Genomic DNA, 24,352 nt, shown 5'->3' on the forward strand with positions numbered 1-24,352 from the left:
AGTACTCCTCTAGACAAACTAAGAGGAAGGACTGCTGTGCTTCTCTGCCAAAAAAACTGCCACTCTGCTGCCCTGCTGCCCGAGTGAAGGACTCGACCTGCCTCTTGAACCCAGAATCACCAGAGTGACTCCAAGGGGAATGTTTGTTGGATGGCATCCTGACCAGAGCTTCATGGACAGAAGGCTTCAACCACATTGAACCCAGCACCTGATCTGTTCCTGCTGTGAGTTCTACACTCCCAAGTTTTGCCACCCCAGTCCTGGATCCTAGGAAGTGGACCTGAAGATGTTCTGCCAGTCCAGCTTCGGTCCCAGCAGAACTGACATATCGGAGCTGCGTTGCAACTCATCTCTGACCAGGAACTCTGTATCAGAGCCTCTGCACATGCAATGCCTTACCAGACTTTGCATCTGGACCTCGGCCTGGTTTATTTCCGGTGCAGGACTTTGCATCATATTCCTTGGTCTCATCGGAACCACCGCTGCGCAATGCATTCTTGATGCATCCTCGATACAGGCCCACACATTACAAGCCCACTGATGATGGCATCCTCAACACCGACCAGGACTCTGCATCGCAAGCCCCGCAGCTTCTCCGGACCCAGCCAGTGTGCAATGCATCCTTGACTCAGGACTTCACCATCGTAAACCCCCTTGTCAATGGCCTCCTTGACAACAACACATAACCTCACCATTCAGCCTTTTGGAATTGACTGTGCTATGCATCTCTGACCAGGACTTCACATCACCTTGGCTGTGTGATGCTTCCTAGACGCGGAACTCCGTAGCGCTCCACAACCAGCATGAAGGTACTCCTGTTCAGCAGGCCTAACAGGGTCCCTGCAGCCAACCCGAGCTCCATCACAGTTGGCCTGATTTTGTGACCTTGTCTTTGTCTGGCGCGACTGGATGACCACAGTTGGCGGTCGGGGCATTTTGGGACTATTTTCTCTAAAATATTTAAAGTTGCATAGCTCCTGTTCTTCTGATTGGATGTTTGTTGTTTTTGTCTTAAAACAAATGTTACTCTATTTTTCTAAAATGGTGTGATATTTTGTTGTGGGTTGTGTTTCACTTTATTAGTTTGAAGTGCTGCATAAATACTTTAAACCTTTCCTCTAAGGTAAACCTGACTGCTTTTGTGAATAGCTACTAGAGGGTTAAGCACAGGTTAATTCGGAGTGGCTTGCAACTTCACCCTGAGAAAGATTGTGGTTGCTGCTTGACCAGGGTTTTACACTTTCAACCAGTAACCGAATTTCTCAACAAGTTCTCAATTGTATTAATTTAAGTACTATGTCTGGCTGGCATGCTGGCATAGCTACATTGCTGTCTTTAGACTGCAGTCTGTCAGGCCCTTTGATACTGAAATGGATGAGATCGTTAAATGTCCAGGGTGGAGCCTCGATTTAGTTAAAAAGCCCAACTGAGATGTTTAAAGACTAAGTCATAGGAGTAACCCAAAACCTTCTGCTAAGGACTTACAGTGATCATCACTGTAAATTAAAATTCCCAACCTTAACAACCATTTTTTCTAATAGAAAACCAGTCTGACAAATCATGGCAGACAGATGTTGCCTAAACTACACTCCTATGTCCAGGGGTCTGTAGGTCACAATAAATGTAAGGGTGATCTCATCAGAAGTGCTGCACTGGCAGATAGGTAGTTAGGGGAGAAAGAGCCCAAGCTGTTGAGGTCATCTCTAAATATAACTGCCACTTTCTTCCCTTCCCTCCAAGCACCCGACCAGTCTTGGAGGACTCACAGTAGGTCAAACCCTCTGGGAAGGCATGCAAAGCATTGAACAAAGCACAAGACAGATTAACTGGAGCAGGTAAACATGATTAGCCGATGCTAATGGGCATTTGAACCCTAGCAGAATTTTAGAAGGTTTACCAGTTTGCTTACCAGGTAGTATATGAGTGTTAACCCTTCTGTCTGGAATCTTTGTTGGTACAGTGCAATTCATTACATTGCAGACAATGCCATCACGGTAATCACATTGTGAATACCATTACACCGCAAACTTATACTTTGTGAGACCTTTACATTGCTGTTAGTCGCTAGTATAAGGCCATATAAGGCTGGACTGCTATTTTAACAACAATTTAGCTCACCTGAGATCTGTTAAGCTATAATTAACAATATTAGAGCACCACTGAACATTGGGAAACAAGGCATATATACATCCTTGTATAAATGGATGACTATTTATATTGCTTAAATAGTTTAAATGGTATTATTATTATTGGTTGAACTTTATAACTTCAATTGATATCTAATGCGTTTGTACGTATTTGAAGATAAATGGCCGCCTTATTTATGTAACATAATCCAGCATATTGTCTTAATATGTGATGATGTATGTTTTAATAAAGTTTAGATTTGTATTTATTTTCAAAAGATTGGGTGTTGATTCTATTCTTTCGAATTTTTACTTAAGTTTTTGTATTCTTTCATGCCACCTGCTGAACAAACTAATAAATATGAGACTTTGCTGCTTAGGTGGTAAGCAGTATTTCTAAACCCTTCATTGACATTTATATATCTGTAGTGGTTAGAATTACAACACATTGCCTAACCAGCAAGGTATGTTCTCCACATTTATTATGGTAAACAGTTTAAATGCTTAATGATGTTGTCTCAATTGTTTATTATTATGTTCCTTCTGGGGAACATTGGGGGGTCCTTTTGGTGGTTTGCATATTTTGTGTTTAATTGTTTGTTGTTTCCTGCACCAGTTGTAGTAGAGTCAGACACTTTGCAACTGCGAATCACGATACAAACCCGCCCACCATTTTTTATTCTAAACAGAATATGAACCACACTGCAGCTCTAACATTCCCTTCAATAATATTGGCAAAGACCTCAAGATTGTAAGCCTTAACGTAGCGCTCCTAACCACCCAGTAAAACGCACTGCTATTCTCTTCCTATTGGAGAACTCTGGGGGTGACATTTATTTGCTGCAAGAGACTCACCTATTGTCTGGAGACACAGCCCGCATGCGCTCACAACGCTTCCCCTGCCATTACTGGTCCTCGGGCACGGCTAAAAAGAGTGGTGTTGATTTCCTCCCTCGAGCAAAATATGAGGGCAAAGTGCTATCCACAATCTCTGAAGTAAAGGGCCCCTTGCTTGAACTTAGACTCCGGTGAGGCTCCACACATTTCTCTCTGCTCAACATATACACCTCGAACAAACAACAGGAGACCTGTATGATTAGGACTCTCACAGATGTTTTGGCGTCCTGATGCAGCAGTGCTCGTTGGGGGAGATTTTAACTTGGTAATGGACAATACACTAGACTGCTCCTGTCAGAGGACTGTACAGTCTGGTGCATATTCGCCTGGGGGCAAGCGTTGAATCAAAGAAAACGGCCTGAATGACATATGGATCAGCTACACCCTGAGACATGAGACTATGCATCATACTATTCAGCGGCAAACAGATTATACGCGCGCATAGACCAATTCTTGGTGTCGACAGCACTGATACTTAGATTGAGTACCGCAACTGTTGAAACACAATCCCTCTCTGACCCTGCATTGATCGTGGTTACAATCCAGCCTGACGGTGGCCACCCTAGTCTTTCTAGAAGGTGCCTACGGGATAGCCTCTTTCAAGCACCGAAAATTGTACTAGACATGCGTGCCAAACTCTTAGAGTATCTGAAACACAATGACAGAGGGGATACTCCCTTTGCAGCGATCTGGGAAGCATTGAAGCTTGTATTGAGAGGAGAGTTTATTGCAGTTTCGGCGGCAGAAAAGCGCGAACGTCGGGAAATCGACAAAGCATTGAGACGGAGGGTAAGGAAATGGAGTCTATCCACAAACGTGCAGGTGCACCGAGGGTCTGGAGGGAGTTGGAAAAGAATCAGCCCCATCTAAAACATTTGGACCTTGATAGGGCGGAGAATGCCCTTCTCAGGCTTTGGCATAAATTATTTTTGACCAACGACAAATGTGGAATAATGCTCGCCCAAAGGCTTAGGGCTAAGACGATGGCCATGGCAGTGGCCTACATCAAGCAGCCAACAGGCGAGGAAGTGAATACAGACCCCCAAATAGTTGAGTTCTTCAAGGCCTTCTATCATAACTAATACGCTGAAGACGACCTGGAGCACCATGAAACTTTGGCTTACCTTGAAGTGAGTGCGTCACCCGCCTCCTGGATACTCATGCTTCCCAGATTGATAACCCCATACGACCCGAGGAAGTCATCTCGTCCTTTGCCTGCCTGAAGGTGAACTAGGCTCCGGTCCCGGACGAGTTTCCTGCTTTGTTTACAAAACCTTCTGCACAGAGCTGGCACCTCAGTTGATGCGTTTTTTAACTCCTTCTTTGAAAGTGGCTCAATTACTGACTCCATGGCTGAGGCCTCGATCTCGGTGATTCTTAAGCCCCTCAAAGACCCCAGAGAATGTGGGTCGTATCGACCAATTTCTCTGCTCAATACAGATGCAAAAATCTTTACGGGTATCCTAGCCGCCTGACTGAACCTACTAATTGCGGGCATAATTGACCTAGACCAAACAGGGTTCATCCCCTCACAGCAGGGAGCAGACATTACTAAGTGTCTTCTCCACCTAATGGATAGCATCCATAGATCCCGCAAAGACGCCCTGTTCTTGTCAATAGATGCAGAAAAAGCACCTCACAGGTATCTGTTTGATACACTCCCCCGTTTCAGTTTTGAAGATCAATTTATAAAATGGGTTGAATGTGTATGTATCGGGCCCACATGCATTTCTGCGAGTGAATGGGTTATCATCCAAATCATTCCCCATCGCATGTGGCACAAGACAGGGGTGTCCACTATCCCCCCTGCTCTTCGCTCTGAACATGGAGGCACTATCCCAAAAGATTTGGGACCACCCGCAGATTGGAGGACTTCGATTCGGTGGAGATATCCACAAAATCAATCTGTATGAAGATGATGTGATTTTATCACTGTCAAACCCACCCCTCTCCTTACCAGCATGACTGGGTGAATTAGAGAGTTTTGGGAAAGTCTCGGGCTTTAAAGTGAACCTGAGTAAATCACAGGTACTAGATGTATCCACTCCCCCGGCTTGTGAAGAGGACTTATGGAATAGATTCCCCTTGTAACGGGCAAATCACCTGATAACATAATTGGGCATCCTTTTAGCCCCGACATTGCCCAAGACTCTCACATTAAACTATTCCGTGCTCGTTGAACAGACTACGAAAGCATTGGACTGGTGGTCACGTCTCAAGCTGGCATGGTTCGGTCGAATGGCAGCTGTAAAAATTATGGTGCTACCACTTACCTTGTATGTTTTCCAGACACTACCACTGGTCTCACCACCAAAGGCTATACTCACCTTGCAACTGCTGTCAACAAGTTCATTTGAGGAGGGAAGAAGCCGCGATTATCCATAGCACAACCAACGCATCCCAAATAGGGGGGAGTAGGTTTACCACTGATCCATAGATATTTGCAAGCATCACACCTCTGCGATATAGTTATATGGAACCGCCCGCTTTCTGAAAAGCACTGGTTCTTTATGGATCAAGCGGTGGCTGGAATAAATATTTGGCGACAGGCCTGGCTCCCACGAAAACACAGAGCTTGGGGTCTATACTGCTCACCGATCACCATTGCTACCCTAAAGGTTTGGGACACTGTAGCACGTAAGATGGATCCACATTTCCCTCTCCAATGTCCCCATTAGTAGATAACCCTGACTTTCCCCCGGGATGCAAATCAGAAGTCTTCCAGAGATGGAGAGAGTTGGGATGCAAATGGGTGGGCTCACTATTTGACCTAGAAGGGATCAATCCATTTGACCAACTGAGTTTTGATTACGACCTTCCCCAGACTGATGATTTTCAATATCTACAGTTAAGACACTTGGTTACCTCCCCGAATTGTCACGTAGAGGCCTCTCGGCCACTCACAATATTTGAGAGTGGCTTGTTTGCAAAAAAGATGATAAACATCTAATATCAAAATGCTACAACATGCTTGCCACAAGGAAAGAAGGGGGACGCAAAGAGTGGGAAGACATCCATTTGAGAGCACATCACACAGCACTGTTGGGTCTGAATCAGCCCACAAAGTCGTAGCGTATTGGTACCTCATGCCTGCTCGAATCCACAGATGGGATAAAAATCACACTGAGAGGTGTTGGAGGTAGTGCGGTCTTCCGGGCTCTTTGGTGCATCGATTGTGGCACTGTCCAAAATTGAGCCTTTTCTGGGGATTGGTTCTAGATGATATCGATAAGGCCTTTGACAATGAATTGCCACGTTTTCCAGCACATACCTTGCTAGGGCTGCCGAACTCATTTACTTTTCCCCTGCGTTCTCTAAGGGGGAGACAAATGGCACTGGCGCTGTTGGTGGTGCAACAAGCAATCCTAGCTCAATGGGGCACTGCCACGATCCCAGACCACACGGCATGGCTATACAGACTATGATTAACCCTCGCCATGGATCGCCTTTCCTTGATTGCGGAATACAAAGGTGAAGATTATGCCCAGCCGTAGGCCCCATTTATCGAGATTTTCTTAACAGACATGAGGGAAGTAACATGCCCCAAATATATATTTTGATTTTATAACATGATCCGACTAACGCTACCAACCTCTGGGTTGTAGATGACGAAGCTGTGTAGATTTGCCCATTACTTACTGCTTTATGCTGCCAGCGTGAGGTTGTAGGCTTATAGCTGTGTACTGTTGCTCGTTTAATAAAAAGAATGCTTCCATAAATGCTTAATGCTGTGTATTCCAGTGAATAACAGGATTTTGGGGAGCTTTTGGGGAGCTTTCCAATTCTGGGGGGAAAATCTCATATGCTCTACTATATACTGCAGATATAAATAGACCGAAATATAAAGCATGTTAAATATCACTATACCTCACATTTTGTTTAAAAGTTGAACTGTAACAAATAATATCTTTGTGTGAAATGAATAGTAATACTAATATTAATTTCTCTATGATATGTGTGTAACATTTACAGAATAGACCCAAAAAAGATGTTCACTGATGTGGCGAACTTGGTTAATGGGGCTGTTGGAGAAAGTCCATTGAAAGAAATGTAAGTCTAAAGAATGTATTCATACAAAAAACAAACAAATATACATAAAATACTGTAAAAGACTCATGAAGTGGTTTATAATAATAACATATATGTTTTTTCCCATCATTTTATATTACTTCTTTTTTATATGTTTTCTTTAGAAATGTTTAATCATACATTATATCTAGCAAACAGTTTGTTGCCCACTTTCTCCCAAGTTCAAACACCGCTCCCACTTCTCCACTCACCTCCCATCTCCATCCTGTCCCTTGCAGGACTCTACCCCTGCATTGGCTGCCATTCACAGGGAGTTGCAAATGATGGTCTGTTAAATGATATTCAATAGGCAAGTCAATTTTCGACCCTCCTACAAATAGACAATTTGCAATAGGACCTATTAATATATGAGTTGTATTCTGCAGCCTAACAGACACCTATGCTTTGCCTTACTCCCACTCGCACACATCTCCTATAGTCACAATAGTAGAACAGGCGGTCATTCATTCTCATACACTGCATTAAAACATGGAACGACCTCCCATAACGTATCAGAGGCCCCTCCTCACTTTTTGAGTGCATCACGAAGGTGAAGACCAGGTTCTTCAAATTACTCTGAGGGGACACTCAACTATAAACCTGCTGAAGTGCCTGGATATCCTCACGGGTGAATAGTGTGTGTGGGAAAGTAGGATCTGCTTCTATGGTTACCCCTACTTTTTGCTTGATGTTATGTTGTTTCTGACTAGTCTGACTGGGAGTCTGCTCATCAGGACCAAAGTCTCTTTGCTTTCTCCCCTAAATTGTTACGGTAAGTTCTTAGGTAAAGCCCAGGTTGGATACTTGGGTACCCTTATCAGTCCCTAGCATATGGTACTAAGGTACCCAGGGCATTGGTACCCCAGGGGTCCCCCATAGGCTGACGCATGTATTATGCCACCTATGGGAGACCATTAAAACTCTCACTACAGACCTGTCATTGCAGCCTGTTTAAGCTGCTGGTACTAGCACCACTTACGAAAGATATAGATTTCCCTATATCTTGGGTCACTGCACTCAAAACTTATACGTCACCCCTACAGCAGGCCTTTTAACTCCTGAAGGCAGGGTGCTTGGTTCTAAGTGTGAGGATGCCCTTGTATGGGCAGGACATCCCTACAGCCTTTGGAGTCCATTCTCCAGGATTGTAAGTGAGACAGCCTTATAACGTATAGAGGGGCACTGCGTCATTACGCAATGACCATCTCAAAACTGGCTGTAACGAACTCTGTTGTGTTAGGTATCAAACATGTTGGAATCATACCTCCACAGTATAAATGGTGTGTGAGGTATGATCCAAGCACTGTAAAGGCCCTCCGTTAGGCCCTCATTTCTCCCGGTACCAGTCTTCTAGACCCAGACAGCACAACATGGCTGCTGCCGACCAGAGACACGATTCTGCCCTTCTGCTGATGAGCTAAACTCGAGCAGGAGAAGGCAGAGCAATAGGTATCCTGTCACAGGGACGTGTGACCACCTCGCAGACAGGGTTTAGTGTATTGGGACCGGGTGGGATCGCTTGCCAGCACCACTCAGTCTGCTTGAAGGGCACATTTGGTGCCCTCCTTGCATAGTCTAGGTCAAACCAGCTCAGGGAGCCGTTGGCTCCCACTCTGGTGCAAAACTGGACAAAGAATATGGGAGTATCCTCCCTACTGTCCAATCCCTCACCTAGGAGGGAACCCTGAATTGTCCTAACCCTTTCCTTAGGGTACTTAAGGGCTTACCTGAGGATGCTTCTCTAGATTCGTCGTGGGACACTATTCAATACAGAAATCACTTCCACTTTGACTGTCTGGGCACTCTGGACTTCGCTGGACTTCACTCTGGGCATCAAGGCTGCAACAGGGAAGACTTCTGCTACTCCTGATCTCTTCGTCTTCGCCTGATCGTAAAACAGGATTACTGCATGCTTTCGCTGAACTGCAGATCCTTACCAAAACATAGGACAGAACTTGTCCTCCTTTTAGAAGAACGTATGCCAGATGCAGTTATTCTTACTGAAACTTGGCTTACGACAGATTCCGACCCCAACATTGTTACCACCCTTCCCTCAGGTTTTCAAATTATCCGACAAGATCGTCCTGAAGGGAGAGGAGGAGGTATAGCCATCATATACAAAGAACACTATCACTGCAGAGTAACTCCTGAATTAATTCCAGATTGCGAAAGCTTAGCATTCAGCCTGGAATTCTCCCCCAACAATTGTTTTTCAGGCACTGTTGTTTACCGCCCCCTGGGGCCTTCTAAACAGTTCAATATGCACCTCCCATCCTTTGTATCTGAACGGGTCACAACTGCCTCTAATTTTACTTTGCTAGGGGACCTGGATCTCCATTTTGATGCCGCTTCAGATCATACCGCCATGGCGCTGGCTGATGATTTAGCGGCATTACAGCTCGTCCAACGAGTTGAGGCACCCAACCACATTAAGGGCCACTTGCTGGATCCAGTATTGAGCAATTGCACAGAGTTAGTGGTTGGGTTACCCATTTCCCTCCCTTGGACTGACCACCTACTCCTGCCTCTCACCTGGACTACATCTACGACACTCCCCCCTAGTCCCACCGTAAGGAATGCTAGAATCTGGGCCAGACTTCCAGGAGAATCTTGGGCTAGTAGACTTTCGGCTACCCAGCCCTCCTATAATGAGGACCCAGGTGTGGCCAACCAGGATTACGAAGAATGGATTGCTCAATCCCTCGAGGCCACCCTCCCCATTTGTAAAGCAACATTGAAACGCTCCCAAAAAAACGCTGCTTGGTACTCAGAGGCCCTTAGGGAGAAAAAACGCCACTGCAGGAAATTAGAAAGACGGTGGCGGATGGGCTACTCACTGGATGAGAAAACCCAATATAGAGAGGCAATTAAATCCTATAAGGTTGAGGTTAAAACTGCCCAGTCTATGTATTTCTCGGAAAAAATCATGCGAGCTAAGTCCAAACCAAAGGAAATTTTTCAAATAGCGAAAAATCTCACTAAACTTCCTTCCCCTAGCACACATCCGGGTAAAACTACAGCGCACTGCAATAACTTGGCAGAATTTTTCCATCATAAAGTCAACCAAATCTACTCATCCTTTCCTCCCATTCCACCAGAAGCCTCAGCCCATGGACAGATAAACCCGGGGGATATTTCTTCTCAGGCCCCGATAACTCTGTATCATTTTCCACTGTTAGACCTCAAAACTCTGGAAGTAATAGCCCGCAAGGTAAAATCTGGGTCTCCATGCGATCCAGCACCCCCAGAAGTTATGATGATGGCATCTCAGGTCATTCTACCTACCATCATGAACCTCCTGAATGCCTCCATTACCTCCGGCACCGTCCCTCCTGCCTGGAAGCGGGCAATGGTCCGTGCCCTGCTAAAAAAAAACAATCTGGACCCCGGTGACTTTAGCAGTTACCGTCCGATTTCTTTACTCCCCTGGGTGAGCAAAAATCTCGAGAGATACATCAATAGCCATCTGGTGGAGTTTCTCAAGAATAACCAGCTGTTAGATGCCACCCAGACTGGCTTTCGACCTAGACATGGGACGGAAACTGCTATGCTGGCAGTCACTGAGGAAACCAGAAAGATCCTGGATCAAGGGGGATCAGTGGCAGTGATCCTCCTTGATCTAAGCGCGGCATTCGATACGGTCAGCCACAACACCTTGCTGAACCGTCTCTCGAATGTCGGAATAGCAGGAGTAGCATGGCTATGGCTCAAATCTTTTTTGAGCAATAGGTCCTTCCAAATTTTTGACGGAGATACGGTGTCCTCGAGTAGGCCACTGAGGTGTGGAGTCCCACAGGGGTCTTCCTTAAGCCCTGCGCTTTTTAACATCTACATGAGACCACTGGCTGAGGTGGTCCGCCCGTTTGGTATCAAAATCATCTCTTACGCGGATGACACTCAGCTAGTGGTCTCCTTGGCGCAGGGGGGGTGGCCCCTCGGCCTCAGGTGAGCTGACGAAATGCCTGGAGGAGGTAAAGGGTTGGATGACTTCCTCCTCCCTTAAACTTAATGGGGACAAAACAGAGCTAATGCTCCTGGGTCCCTCTGACCCTACCTTCTTCAACTCCCTGTGGCCCCCATGCCTTGGCACCCCCCGACCCCCAAGGACAATATAAAGAGCCTAGGGGTCTGGCTGGACAAAGTTCTATCTTTTAATACCCAGGCCACAAAACTCTCGGCTACCTGCTTTGGTCTCCTGAGGATGTTGAGGAAAGTTCTCCCCCTCCTGCCTGTGGAGGCAAAGCAGGTGGCCATTCAGGGCATGATTCAGTCCCGTCTGGACTTCAGTAATGTTCTCTATCTCGGGCCCCTGAATACACACTGCGTAAGCTACAGATAGTGCAAAACTGCGCGGCACGTGCACTGCTTGAGCTGCCTCGAAGACAGTCAGCCAAACCGGGACTGCATAGCCTACACTGGCTTCCAGTGCGACAAAGAATTGTCTTTAAGGCTATGTGTATATCCCACCAAGCCTTTTGGGACACAGGACCGGCTATCATCCGGATCTAATTACACAGTATCATCCTAGCAGAAACCTTTGTTCTAGCCAGGCGTTCATGGCGACTGTCCCTAGAATAAAAAAGGCAAGAGCAGGCGGCAGGATGTTCACTCTTAATGCCGCAAAGCTATGGAATTCACTCCCCCTGCAACTTAGGTCCAACCCCAACCTCTCCTCCTTTCGGAAACAGCTTAAAACCTTTCTTTTTAAAAGCTTCACTGTAACTCCCCAGTTCTTTCTGTCTGCTAAGCAAATCATACCTGCTGCTAGCGCTTGGACGCCTCAGGGCAGCAATCGCGCTTTACAAATATACGTTTCATTTCAATTAATTTCATTCGCCCTGCTCGTCTGCTGCAAAGTCCATGCCTGTGCTCCATACAGGAAACCTTCCAAGGCCTGTGGGCATCCTAGACACCGAAAGGAATCTCCCTTGAAGTAAAGGAGTCACTTCCCTGCATCTGCAGGCACCGCAACTAAGCTGACCGGTTTGCTGATGCTGGGCCCCCACGGACCCCGAAAGGCTCAGCAGCACATCCCTCGAGGCCTGCCCTGTCACTAAGCTTGAGACCATTATCCCTCGTCAGAGCAGCAGCAACAGAACCCTTGTGCACAACATTAACTTGACCTTTGCAAAGGGTGTTGGATTCCTTCCATCAAGATCTTTTGGGCTCCAAGTAGCCCCAACCTGAATCAGCTCCAGTCACCAGAATCTTCAACCACACCGCATTGCTGGCACCGTGGTCCTGTTTCTTCGGTAAGCTGCTCGAGGTCATCTTGCTACTCCAGTGCCTCCAGCCTATGGGTCCTGTTGAGGGTCACCTTTGAATTCTTTGGGCTCCCCTGATTGCTCGGGCCTACCATGACTCCCCTGCTTGTGTTTAGTCTCCTAGAACTTGCTGGTCCTGACATTGCACCTTCTTCAACTTACACTTTGATTGCAATTGCAAGACTTGTTGGTGCTCCCGCCGGACACTGACCCCTCAACTCTCGACATTTGATGTGTGACAGCTCGTGTACGGCTCCTGGTCTTCCACAGCATCATCTGGTCCACACAGCTGCAGTTCCAAGTTCACGTCAGCTATCCTGCAACACCTGACATCACAGTGGGAATTCGTCATCTGTGCCTCCTGGTCACTCCTAAGTGGCATAAACTCTGTCCCCTCTGCTTGCAGGTTCTTCACATCTTCAATCCACCTTTGGTTTCCACTGGACACTTTCACCTCTCCCAGCAGCAGCATCTTCCTGAAGTCTCCCATTGAGTTTGAATACAGTTTCTGACGCCAATTCACACCTATCCACACAGCTTCCCTGATGCAGGTACTTGGTTCCAAGGGTACCCACGGGTGGGGTGGCTCTCCAACCTCTTGTCTTTCACAGGGTTTCTTCAGGGTCCACTGGGAAGGGTCCTCTTTCTTTAAAATTGCAACCGCGACTTACACGTTGATTTGTACGGAGAACGTGTTAGTGTTCCTACACTGCACACGACCTCCTTGGGGCTCCTAGCTACTCACCTTGGGTGGTTCCTTGGGTCCCTGGCACTTCTACGTCGTCTGACTATTGTCTTGACTCGGGCCATGGCTCGCATACCACTGTTTTAGTATATGGTTTGATCTCCACCTGGGGACCACTGTGTGTTCTGTTCTACTTACCTGTTTCTGTTGCAAAGTAGTGTGTGTAGTGTGTATATCTCCGGCTTGTCGATAGCTGTATGTGTGAGTGAGTGTCTTATAATAAATACATATTTTTATACCTACACTGTGTGGTTCTTTTTCACTTAATCTATACCTATAAGATTATGTTCTGGAGAAACAAGCTGCTCTACACTCCTGGGCTCACAGCTACCACTTAGGGAGCTTTTTAAGGTTGTCTGCAGCCACTAAAATCACTGTAAGGGTTGTATGGATCAGTGGAAGGTGTCCACTGACATAAGTGCACATCATATACTCAGCCAGCCTCTCACAGTACGCTATAGAAATAGACATAACATAACATTGTATACGCATTTACAAACCAGTGGGTGTGCAAATTGCACATCTTTGGTTTGTGAATGGGAATGATACTTTGGACCACAATCGCTCCTAAGGAGGAGTGCCTGCACTTCTTAATTCACCACCTATATATTCATTAAAACCTCAACTGATCAGACGATTACAGTGTTGTGATTATATTGATAAATGGAATGTGTATAGTGTGACACAACCGCAAGATGAATTTTGACACTAAGGCAAACATCTTGAACAGCTCAGATAAAGCTATGGCACATCAGGCTTGGTGCCCAGAATGCTCTTCAGCTTCAGCTATTTATGGAGAAGATAATAGTTCTGTTGGCAGCATTGAAGAAGAGGTAGATTTTTCGAAGCCATTGGTGGGAGATAGAAGAACGCGCCCCCAACCTACCTGAACTCTGCAGATGAAAGGAGGAGTGAGGAGAAAAGCAGATATAGATTGAAGATGTTGAGACTGTGTCTAGCACTGTAAATGGGCTTGAAGAAAGGCTGGGTCCAGTTTGTAAAGACTTAGTGGCAGATTTAGAGAAATTCCAGCAGTACTCTTTTGGTGTCCTTTCAGATGACCAGTTGTGCATTATCTGCTTTCATGGCCCTGACTGAACCTTGGACACCTGTATCAAGCTAACTCCATCTTAGCCATCATTTATTTAGAAAGCTCTAATGTAGGTTTTCACCATCATCCTGATTAGAGGGACCCATTGTCTGGATTACAGTCTTAAAATTAGGTGGAGGATGGATAAGATTTTTGAAGTATTTTAACACATTATTTAGACCAAATATGCTTGTTGATCTGAGGTTTGGGTTTGAGGTGAAGGTAAAAAAATAGACCCAAAATTACAAACCATCTGAGCTTGTCAAGTAGTCCCCCAAGTGTCAAACCAGAGGGCCATATGGCCTCGTAGCATAGGTAAATTAGTGTTGGCTGAAAGAAATTTCAATGGTTTGCAATTCATTAAACACAAAAGGTGAGAGAGGCACTATTGGGATAAAAGCACGCATAGGGTTTAATCCCAAAAACACAAAAAGATGACAACAGAAATAAACATCTTTTCTATAGATGGTGTTGCAGATCCTTTCATTAACTATTTTATACCAAACAGCCTACGCATTTCACCCTTGCGGGCTTCTTCAGGGCAAATACATTTTTCACAGAGCAGAAAAAGAATTCCACAGGGTATTAGTCCAGATAAGTAGACGGTTCCTAAGTTGATTCCTGATTACGGGATCTGAGAGAGAGTATTCTGTAAAGTCCGTAGGTACTGTTCACGCTAGTCCCAGTCATGAACCTGAGCGCTTAATGTGTTGTGCTAAGCGGCCATCAAAGAGACTCCTGTCACATCAGTTATTCCCGGCAAATATGCTTATTGATCTCAGGTTCAGGGTTGAATTCAAAGTAAAAGAATAAACCCCAAATGACATACCATCTAGGCCCACAAGTGTCAAACCAGAGGGCCATAGGGCCTAGTAGCAGAGGTAATATGGTGCTGATGGAAAGAAATTTCAATGGTTTACGAATCATCAATTTTTCCAGTATTAAGAGGAACCCGTTGAATTATGTTTGAGTGTTCAGTCTTTCATTGGCCAGCCATATAATGAGCCATATAATGAGCTTGATATAAACACAATGGCTTAGAAATATGAATCCGTAGGTTATAAAATTGTTTCCCCTGGGGGTTACATTGTATTTTTTATTTAGAAAGCACCTGCACTCTCAAAGGATATATTTGCTCTGAGGGTAATTGACCAGTGAACGATGAGGACAAAAGAAGGCAAACAAATATCAGCCGAACAGCTGATTTTGAAAGGCCTTTGTACCGCAAATATGGAAAGGAAGTTTATTCTGCCTCATTCGGCCCTTATGGCTACACAGCCTCGTGCCTGACTGGGAGAACCTGAACATAGAGATGACAACAGATCAGTTCTTTAGCTACAGTTTGGTAAAGCAGCTACCAGGAACTCAACTTATTATTTTTGCAATGGTCAGTGAGTAACAGCACCCAAGCATGAACAACCCTAGTGTGATGTTCGTTTGGTAAAAATGAATGTTTTTCTGGTTGTGCAAAATTTGGGAAAGAAGGTGTAGAAATGAAATGAATTTGAACTTTTAAGGTAATTTACTTTTGCTAGTAGGTTACAGCAATTATAGTAAAATATCCAAGCTGATGGGAACAGATCGATTCTTGCCAGCTGGGTTCTTGCCTGTTCTTGCCCACCAGCAGCACCCGTTTTGTTTGCTTAAAGCCTAATGAAGTTGTTAGTCATGTAACACTGAGTCATTGAGGTAACTCAGATAGCCTGGGACAGCTGTTTTACCTATTCAGTGACCTGTGAATTATCTGCATATAATAATGCAAATCAGCCATAGGATCCTATGAGTTGCACTGAAGATCAGACATAAATGTTCACCAACATTGGTGAAAGCAAAGAGACCTGAAAAACTTTGTATTTCACATTACAGCTGAGACACCAAAAATGGACAGAGAGAAACCCTGTGTGTGACCAACCAGGAAAGAGGAGAACCGTACATTCATTATGTCTACTAGCCTACCTTTGAAGAGGGAATGGTCTACATCATCGAATGTGGCAGGTGGAACTTGTAAAACTTTACATGTTGCATCCCCCTCATCTCTGAAGCTCTTTATTCCATCAAAAGCCAGTAACAAGGGCAATTCACTGCCTCCGATGGATAAAATCCGAATTGGCGAGGGTCTATATTTTCTGAGTGTTCAAAATACCTAGATTGTTGAGCAACAATTAGTCCAGCAGTTTGCATAGTGTTGGTAGTGAGGTAATGGACATGTAGTGATTAGTGATTTGACTGTCAAGTTTGCTTTCATGTGTAAGAGAGTGAACGCTCACTCACACCTGCCATAAGGATGGTAGTGTGCCAGTGGTTAAAGAGAAATCTAAAACTCTGTAAACTCTGTTTAAACACCAGCAGCAAGTGACTAAAAAACTGACAGAGTTTAAATACTATTTGGAGAGCCAGACTTAATTTAAATTAAAAACTTACAGACCTCCCCTTGAAGCAGGGCAAACAGACTATCAAAGTGGTAGGGACAAGCTGTGAGGTAACCGCAACAGCCAAAGGAGTCAAAGACATTCAAGAAGTTTTAATACTATAGTAAGTGTTTTGCTCACCTTTTTGTTAAGGATTCTGTGCACTTTACCACTACTAACCAATGCCAACGTACTTGTTCACTCTACTTTAAGCATTGTGGCATTGCCTTGTACCCAATTGGCACCAAGTGACAGTAGTGGCCTGCACCACTGATTGTACACTAGCCTAAGTAGCCGTCGAAACGTGTCTCAGGCGTGCTATTGCAGTCGGTGTGTGCAGTTCTAAACAGCCATCTCAACCAGGTGAAATAAACCTTTTCCAGGCCCAATACTTCCTTTTTAATACATATAAGTGACTCCTATATTTGGTCCTGGACAGCCCAGAGGGCAGGGTGCTTTGTATTTAAGAAGTTGGTCTTGTACTTTTAAGTTTTACATGTCTTGCAGTGAAAAACTCTTAAATTTGTTCTTCACTACTGCAAGGCCTGCTCCTTCAATAGGATAACATTGAATTACTTTATTACATTTAATAAATGATAACTTTCAGTTGGGAGCGGGTAAACAGCCCGAATTTGGGATTTAAAGAGTTGTAATGAAAAGCCCTCTTTAATGGTAAATTCGTATTTTAGCTACACTTTTAGAAGTTGGCATTTTCTTGTCCTAACCATTTGGTGCTTGCAGCCTGGGTCACATGTCTAAGTGTAGCTGGCAGTTGGCCTTTGTGTATTGCTCCCACACAGTGAGACAAGTGGAAGCTAGGTGTTGGCAGGATGGAATCCTGAATTGATTAGGGGGCGGAAGTGTCACATTCCACACATGCACATCACAAAGGCTGTGCCTGAGCACTCTCACACAGGGTTTGACTCTGGTGTTTTCTTATACCAAAGCAATACAAAAGGGGGTGATGGACGGAGCGTTTGAGCAAATCAAACACTCACCCCCAGTCAACGGTGATGGATTAAACCCAGATCTTTTGACTGGGTGTGAGTGTTTGATTGGTTCAGATGCTCCGTCCATTACCACCCCCTTTTTTACCGCTTTTGACCGCCATAAGTGTGGCAGGGTATGCTCAGACGTGAGTCCCTTGCTCTTTTTGCCACTGGATTCAATCAAGCCGGGCTGAAGACGTCTGGAATGCCAGAAACCGGTCCTCGGAAGCTTGTTTCCGGTCCACGGAAGGCATGGCTTGGCAGTTCGGCTGGACTGTTCCCATGAAGCACAGGGTCAGACTGATTTGCATATAGCCATGTCTGAACTGGGGTGGCAGAGTGGGCTAAAGAACGGTGATGGATTAAACCCAGAACTTTTGACTGGATGTGAGTGTTTGATTGGTTCAGATGCTCCGTCCATTACCACCCCCTTTTGTACCGTTTTCTGATACCAGACAAACTGAGCAAAGGCAGGGAGTAAGGGGTTGCCTGGGACCTCTAGGAGGTGGAAACCTCTGGAAACTTCTCCTACTTCAGAGTGGGCATCAGGTATAAATATAGGACCCTTAGACCCAACTCTTTAGTAGACTTTTGGACACACTAAGAAGGACTGCTGTGCTTCTCTGCAAGAAGGACTGCCACTCTACTGACCTACCTGCTGCCCTGCTACCTGAGTGAAGGACTGGACCTGCCTCCTGAACCTAGGATCACCAGAGTAACTCCAAGGGTTTGTTGGCTGGCCTCCTGACCAGAGCTTGAATGTCAGAAGGCACCAACCACATTGAATCCAGCACTTGGTATCTGTCTGCTGTGAGTTCAACCCTCCCAAGTGGAGCTATCCCAGCCCTGAACCGTTGGAAGTTGGCCAGAAGGTGCTCTGCCAGCCCAGCTGTGGGCCCGGCAAAACCAACGCATCGGAGATGCAGTGCGACGCATTCCGTTTAGAAACTCTGCATCAGAGCTTCTACACAATAAAACGCCTCACCAGACTCCACATCAGGACTACTACCTGGTTCATCTCTGGCGCAGGACTTCGCAACGCATTAAGCAGTCTCATCAGAAATGCTGCTGCACAATGCATCCTTGTGCCTCCTCGACGTTGGCCCTTGACTTGCAATCCCCATGATGATGACATCTTCACACGGACAAGGACTCTGTATCGCAAGCCCTGCAGCTTCTTTGGAACCAGCCAGTGCGCAATGCATCCTTGACACAGGACTTTGCATTTTGAACCCCCTCATCAACGGCTTCCTTGATGATGACACAGGACCTCACCTTGCAGCCCCTCAGAACTGACCTGCACAACACATCTCTGACCAGGACCTCATATTGCCTTGGCTGCGCAATGCATCATAGACACGAGACCCAGCAACACTCTGCAGCCAGGATTGAAAGTACTCCTGTTCAGCGGGCCTAACTGGCTGCATGCAACCGGCCCGAGCTCCATTGTTGTTAGCCTGATCTTGCAATTTTGTCTTGGTTTGGTAACCAGAGTTTGCAGTTGGTGCATTTTGGTGCTATTTTGTCTAAAATATATTTAAAGTTACATTACTCTGATTCTACTGATTAGATTTTTGTTGTTTTTGTCTTAAAACAAATATCTGAAAGAGACATGTTAGTGATAGATTCCTTACCTAAGAATATCCCCATCCTCCCTGTTCTGCAGACTGATTGCTAGGGTTAAGGTCATCCCTTTCAGGGCCCTAGTTTTATGCACCAATGGTCAGTATCTTGCATGGCTCTTCGTTCCTGGCGCGGAAAGTCGTATACTGAACTAACGTCAGCGTGCATTGGTGGTGCCTAGGTACTCTCCGTGACATCATCTAGGCACTGATGACGTCAGTGAGGGACGCGGAGCTGCAGGACGCCACCTACTGACGCGCAGGGGTACTGCTAAGCCAAACTTTCCCGATCCAGTCTGACGCCTGGGGCTATTCTAAGGTAAGGAATTTATCACTAACTAATGTCTCTTACAAATATATCGTTACACAAGTAGTAACTTGTGCGTTACTTTATTTTACTAACTGTGTGTGTGATATTTTGTTGTGGGTTATGTTTCACTTTTTTAGTTTGAAGTTTTGCTTAAATACTTTACACTTTTCCTCTAACTGACTGCTTTTGTGCCAAGCTACCAGAGGGTTCAGCACAGGTTAATTTGGAGTTGTTTGTAACTTTACCCTGAGAAAGATTGTGGTTGCTACTTGATTAGGGTTTTACCCCCACAACCAGTAACCCAATCTCTCACACAAGCCAAACTGTGTTTTTAATTGTCTTCATTCATGCACTATGTCTGGCTGGCTAAGCTGCACGCCTGTCTACAGACTGCACTCTGTCCGGCACTTTGATACTGGAATGGATGAGATCGTTCAAAGTCCTGGGCGGAGGCTAGATTTATTTAAAAAGCCCAACCCAAATGTGTGAAGACTAAGTCAAGGGAGTGACCCAAAGCCTTCTGCTAAGTAAATACAGTGATCATCACTGTAAAATAAAATCCCCAACCTTAACAGCCATTGTTTCTGATAGAAAACCAGTCTGACCAATCATGCCAGAAGTTGTTGCATTAACTTCACACCTATGTCCAGGGGTCTGTAGGCCACAATAAATGTAAGGGTGATCTCAGCAGAAGTGATGCACTGGCATACGGGTAGTTTGTGGAAAAAGAGCCCAAGCTTGTGCTTTGAACACTCTGTTGAGGTCATCTCTAAATATAACTGCCACTTTCTTTCTTCCCTCCAAGCACCCGACTAGTCTTGGAGGGCTCACGGTAGGTTAAACCCTCTGGGAAGGCAGCCAATGTATTGAATAAAGCACATGACAGCAGATTAACTGGAGCAGGTAAACATGATTAGCCAATGCTAATGGGCATTTGAACCCTAGCAGAATTTTAAAAGGTTCACCAGTTTGTTTACCAGGGGGTATATGAGTGTTAACCCTTCTATCTGGAATGTTCTTCGGTAAAGTGGATGCGTTACATTGAAGATAATTCCATCACAGTAATCACATTTTGATTACCATTACACCGCAAAGTTATACTTTGTGGGACCTTTGCATTGCTGCTATTCGCTAGAATAAGACAATTAAATGCTGGTCCACTATTTTATCAATAATTAGGCTCACCTGAGACTTGTTATGCTATATTTAACTATATTAGAGCAGCACTGAACATTGGGAAACATATGGCACATCTACATCCTTGTATGAATGGATGACTATTTATATTGTTTAAATAGTTTAAATGGTATCATTATTATTGGTTAGACTTTGTAACTTCTATTGATATCTAATGCGTTTGTACTTGTTTGAAGATGAATATGCTGCCTTATGTATGTCACATAATACTGCATATTGTCTTATTGTGTGATGTATGTTTTAATAAAGTTTAGATTTATAATTATTTTCAAACGGTTGGGTGTTGATTCAATTTTTTCGAATTTGTACTTTTTTTTGTATTCTTTAATGCCACCTGCTGAATAAACTAATATGTATGAGACTTTGCTGCCTAGGTGGTAAGTAGTATTTCTAAACCCTTTATTGACATCTATATATCTGTAGTGGTTAGAATTACAACCAACCACATAACCAGCAAGGTATCTTCTCCATATTTATTACAGTAAACAGTTTAAATGCTTAATGATGTGTACTCCAGTGAATAACAGGATTTTGGGGAGATTTCCCAGTCTGTGGGGAAAATCTCATATGCTCTACTATATATTGCAGATACAAATAGGCCCAAATATAAAGCATATTAAATATCACTAACCCTCAAATTTTGTTTAAAAGTTGAACTGTAACAAATAATAACTTTGTGTGATATGAATAGTAATGCTAATATTTATTTCTCTGTGATAATTGTGTAAAAATTGCAGAATGGACCCAAATAAGATGTTAACTGATGTGACGAATTTGGTTAATGGTGCTGTTGGAGAAAGTCCATTGAAAGAAATGTAAGTCTAAAGAATGTATTCATACAAAAAACAAGTAAATATGCATAAATTACTGTAAAAAACTCATGAAGTGGTTTATAATAATAACAAATACATGTTTTTTCCCCATCATTTTATATTACTTCTTTTTGATATGTTTTCTTTAGGAATGGTTAATCATGCTTTAAATCATTATATGTAGCAAATAGAGTTTGTTTTCTACTTTCCTGCAAGTTTCAAACACCGCTACCTCTACTTCACTCCCCTCCCATCTCCATTACTGTCCCTTGCAGGACTCTATCCCTGCCTTTCACAGAGAGTTGCAAATTACGGTCTGCTTAATGATATTCAATAGGCAAGTCAATTTTCGACCCTCCTACAAATTGACAATTTGCAATATGACCTATTACCATAAAGGTTGTATTTCGCAGCCTAACAGACACCTATGCTTTGCCTCACTCCCACTCGCACACATCCCATATAGTCACAATAGCAGAACAGGAGGTCATTCATTTTCATACACCACACTAAAACATGGAACAACCTCCCATAACACATCAGAGCCTCCTCTCACTTTTTGAGTACATCAAGAAGTTGAGGATCTGGCTCTTTAAATTACTCTGAGGGGACAATCAACTATACACCTGCTGAAATGCCTGGATATCCTCGCTGGTGATTAGTGCGTGTAGGAAAGTAGGATCTGCTTCTATGGTTACCCCCACTTTTTGCTTGATGTTATGCTGTTTCTGACTAGTCTGATGGGGATCCTGCTAATCAGGACCCCAGTCTCTCTGCTTTCCCCCCTAAATTGTATGGTAAGTACTTAGGTACATCCCAGATTAGAAACTGGGGTACCCTTATCAGTCCCTGGTATATGTTATGTTAGCAGGTTTTATAACGCGCACAGCTACTGAAAAGAGTGTCCCAGCGCTAGCTCAGAGTAAAACAGGGAAGGAAACAAAAAAGAACTTCAGTTAAAATGGAAAGTTTTAGGATTTTTCCTAAATTGAATGGGATTTTGCAGGCTGCGTAAATCAAACAGGAGAGAGTTCCAGGCTTCTGCCGGCAGGTAGCTCAAGTAACTGCCGCCTTTCGTTTTCAGGCTGTATCTAGGCATAGATGCCATTAACATATTAGAGGAGCACAAGTGTCTACCGGGAACGTAGAACTGAAAGCGCTTCCTAAGATAGACAGGGCCATACTCGTACAAGGCAGTGTGGGATGTTACCAGAGCCTTAAACTTGACCCTTGTTCTCACAAGAAGCCCGTGCAGATTATGCAGATGTTGCCTGACGTTCATACGTTAGGGTAGCCAGAGAAGACGTCTGGCATCTGCGTTGTCGACCACCTTCAGTCTATCCAAAAGAAATCCAGGAAGACCTACATAGAGTGCCTTCTCATAGTCCATACAGGAGGTAACTAGCACATGGGCAACCGTTTCCTTAGCCGCTAAGGGGAGAAAAGGCAAAAACTTTTTAAGTAGCTTCAGAATACCAAAGCTGGTACCAGTCAGCTTACTGATTTGGCTACTGAAGGTAAGCCTTTAGTCGAACCAAATCCCAAGGTACTTGATTAGGAGACCCTGCAGCGAGGGCTTAGGGGACTCCTCTGGCCAAAAAGAGTGCCAGAACAGAGAGGTAAATGCACCAAAGAATAACATCTCTGTTTTATCTTCATTGCACTTGAGCTGGGCGGAAGTGAGCCAATTAAACATAGCTGCAAGACAGGTTTTAACATGATCAATAGACTACTCATGCTTTTTCCAAGTAAACAGAAGCTGAGTATCGTCAACATAGGCGACAACTTTGGCACCTAATTCATCCGCCAGCTGAATGAGAGGAGACATATAGATGTTGAACAAAAGCGGGCTTAACACGGATCATTGAGGTACCCCGGTTCACAATTCTTGAGTGGTGGACGTAAACGGGGGGGATCCAAAGTCGCTAAGTTCTCCCTTCCAGAAAGGATTTAAGCCACTTACGAGCGGAGCCCATAATACCCAACTGTTGCAAACGAGCAAGGGGAAGTGAATGGAGAACCTGATCAAAAGCGGCAGACAAGTCCAAAAGGACCATTAATGCCCTGCCGCCCATATCTAAGGCTTCATGAATGGCTTCAGAAATTTCCACCAGTGTAGACGCCGTACTATATGAGGCTCTAAAGCCAGATTGGGATGGATGAAGGAGTCTGTGTTGTTCAACATAGGCAGTCAACTGCTTATTAACAATTTTCTCACACACTTTATCAATAGCAGGGAGAAGCGAAATCAGGCGACAGCTGGCCGGGAGATGGGAATCGAGGGACACCTTTTTTATAAGGGGAACAATCAAGGCCTGCTTCCAAGCTGGGGGAACTGTAGCCGATGCCAAGGAGTTGTTGATCAACTGATTCAAGAAAGGGTTGATAGCAGTGGCAGCGCTCGCTAGTAGTTTGGCTGGGCAGGGATCACTAGGAGAGCCTGCTTTAAGAGTGGACAAAGTGGCCATAGAGTCCGGTAAAGAAATTGCCTCAAATGTGGAGAGAGAGTGACCTCGGAAGGAGGTGAATCCTGTAGAGGAGAGGGGATGGGAGGGGCCTGGGTATCCAGATTGCAAAAGTAAGATTGAAGTGTTCTTACCTCATTAATAAAAAAGTTAATAAGTTCTTCACACCATGAGAGCGATGGAGCATGGGCATTGGTCATGGCTTTAGGTGTTGTATGGCTTTGAACAATCTGAAAAAGCTCTTTCTCATTATTGCCAGCCAAGGCAATACGTTCAGCATAGTGCAAGTGTTTAGCTTGCACAATAGCAGCATGATAGGATTTTTGAGCCGCTTTGAAGGCAGCTTTGGCTCGGCTGCA

The 24,352-nt window shown here is 44.7% G+C and overlaps 1 protein-coding gene across 1 annotated transcript in view; it reads left to right on the forward strand.

Annotated features, from left to right (window-relative positions):
- The window catches only part of LOC147662694 (uncharacterized), a gene marked incomplete at its 3' end in the record, with an annotated part of 662,849 nt that overhangs the window by 389,924 nt on the left and 248,573 nt on the right, over window positions 1–24,352 (forward strand). Inside the window, exons 18-19 of the mRNA XM_086950972.1 lie at window positions 6,996–7,073; window positions 21,454–21,531. Of these exons, the coding sequence (XP_086807098.1) occupies window positions 6,996–7,073; window positions 21,454–21,531 (156 nt within the window). The remainder of the gene's footprint in view (window positions 1–6,995; window positions 7,074–21,453; window positions 21,532–24,352) is intronic.

Source organism: Lissotriton vulgaris, unplaced genomic scaffold (assembly GCF_964263255.1).
Source record: "Lissotriton vulgaris unplaced genomic scaffold, aLisVul1.2 SCAFFOLD_1043, whole genome shotgun sequence".
Taxonomy (NCBI): domain Eukaryota; kingdom Metazoa; phylum Chordata; class Amphibia; order Caudata; family Salamandridae; genus Lissotriton; species Lissotriton vulgaris.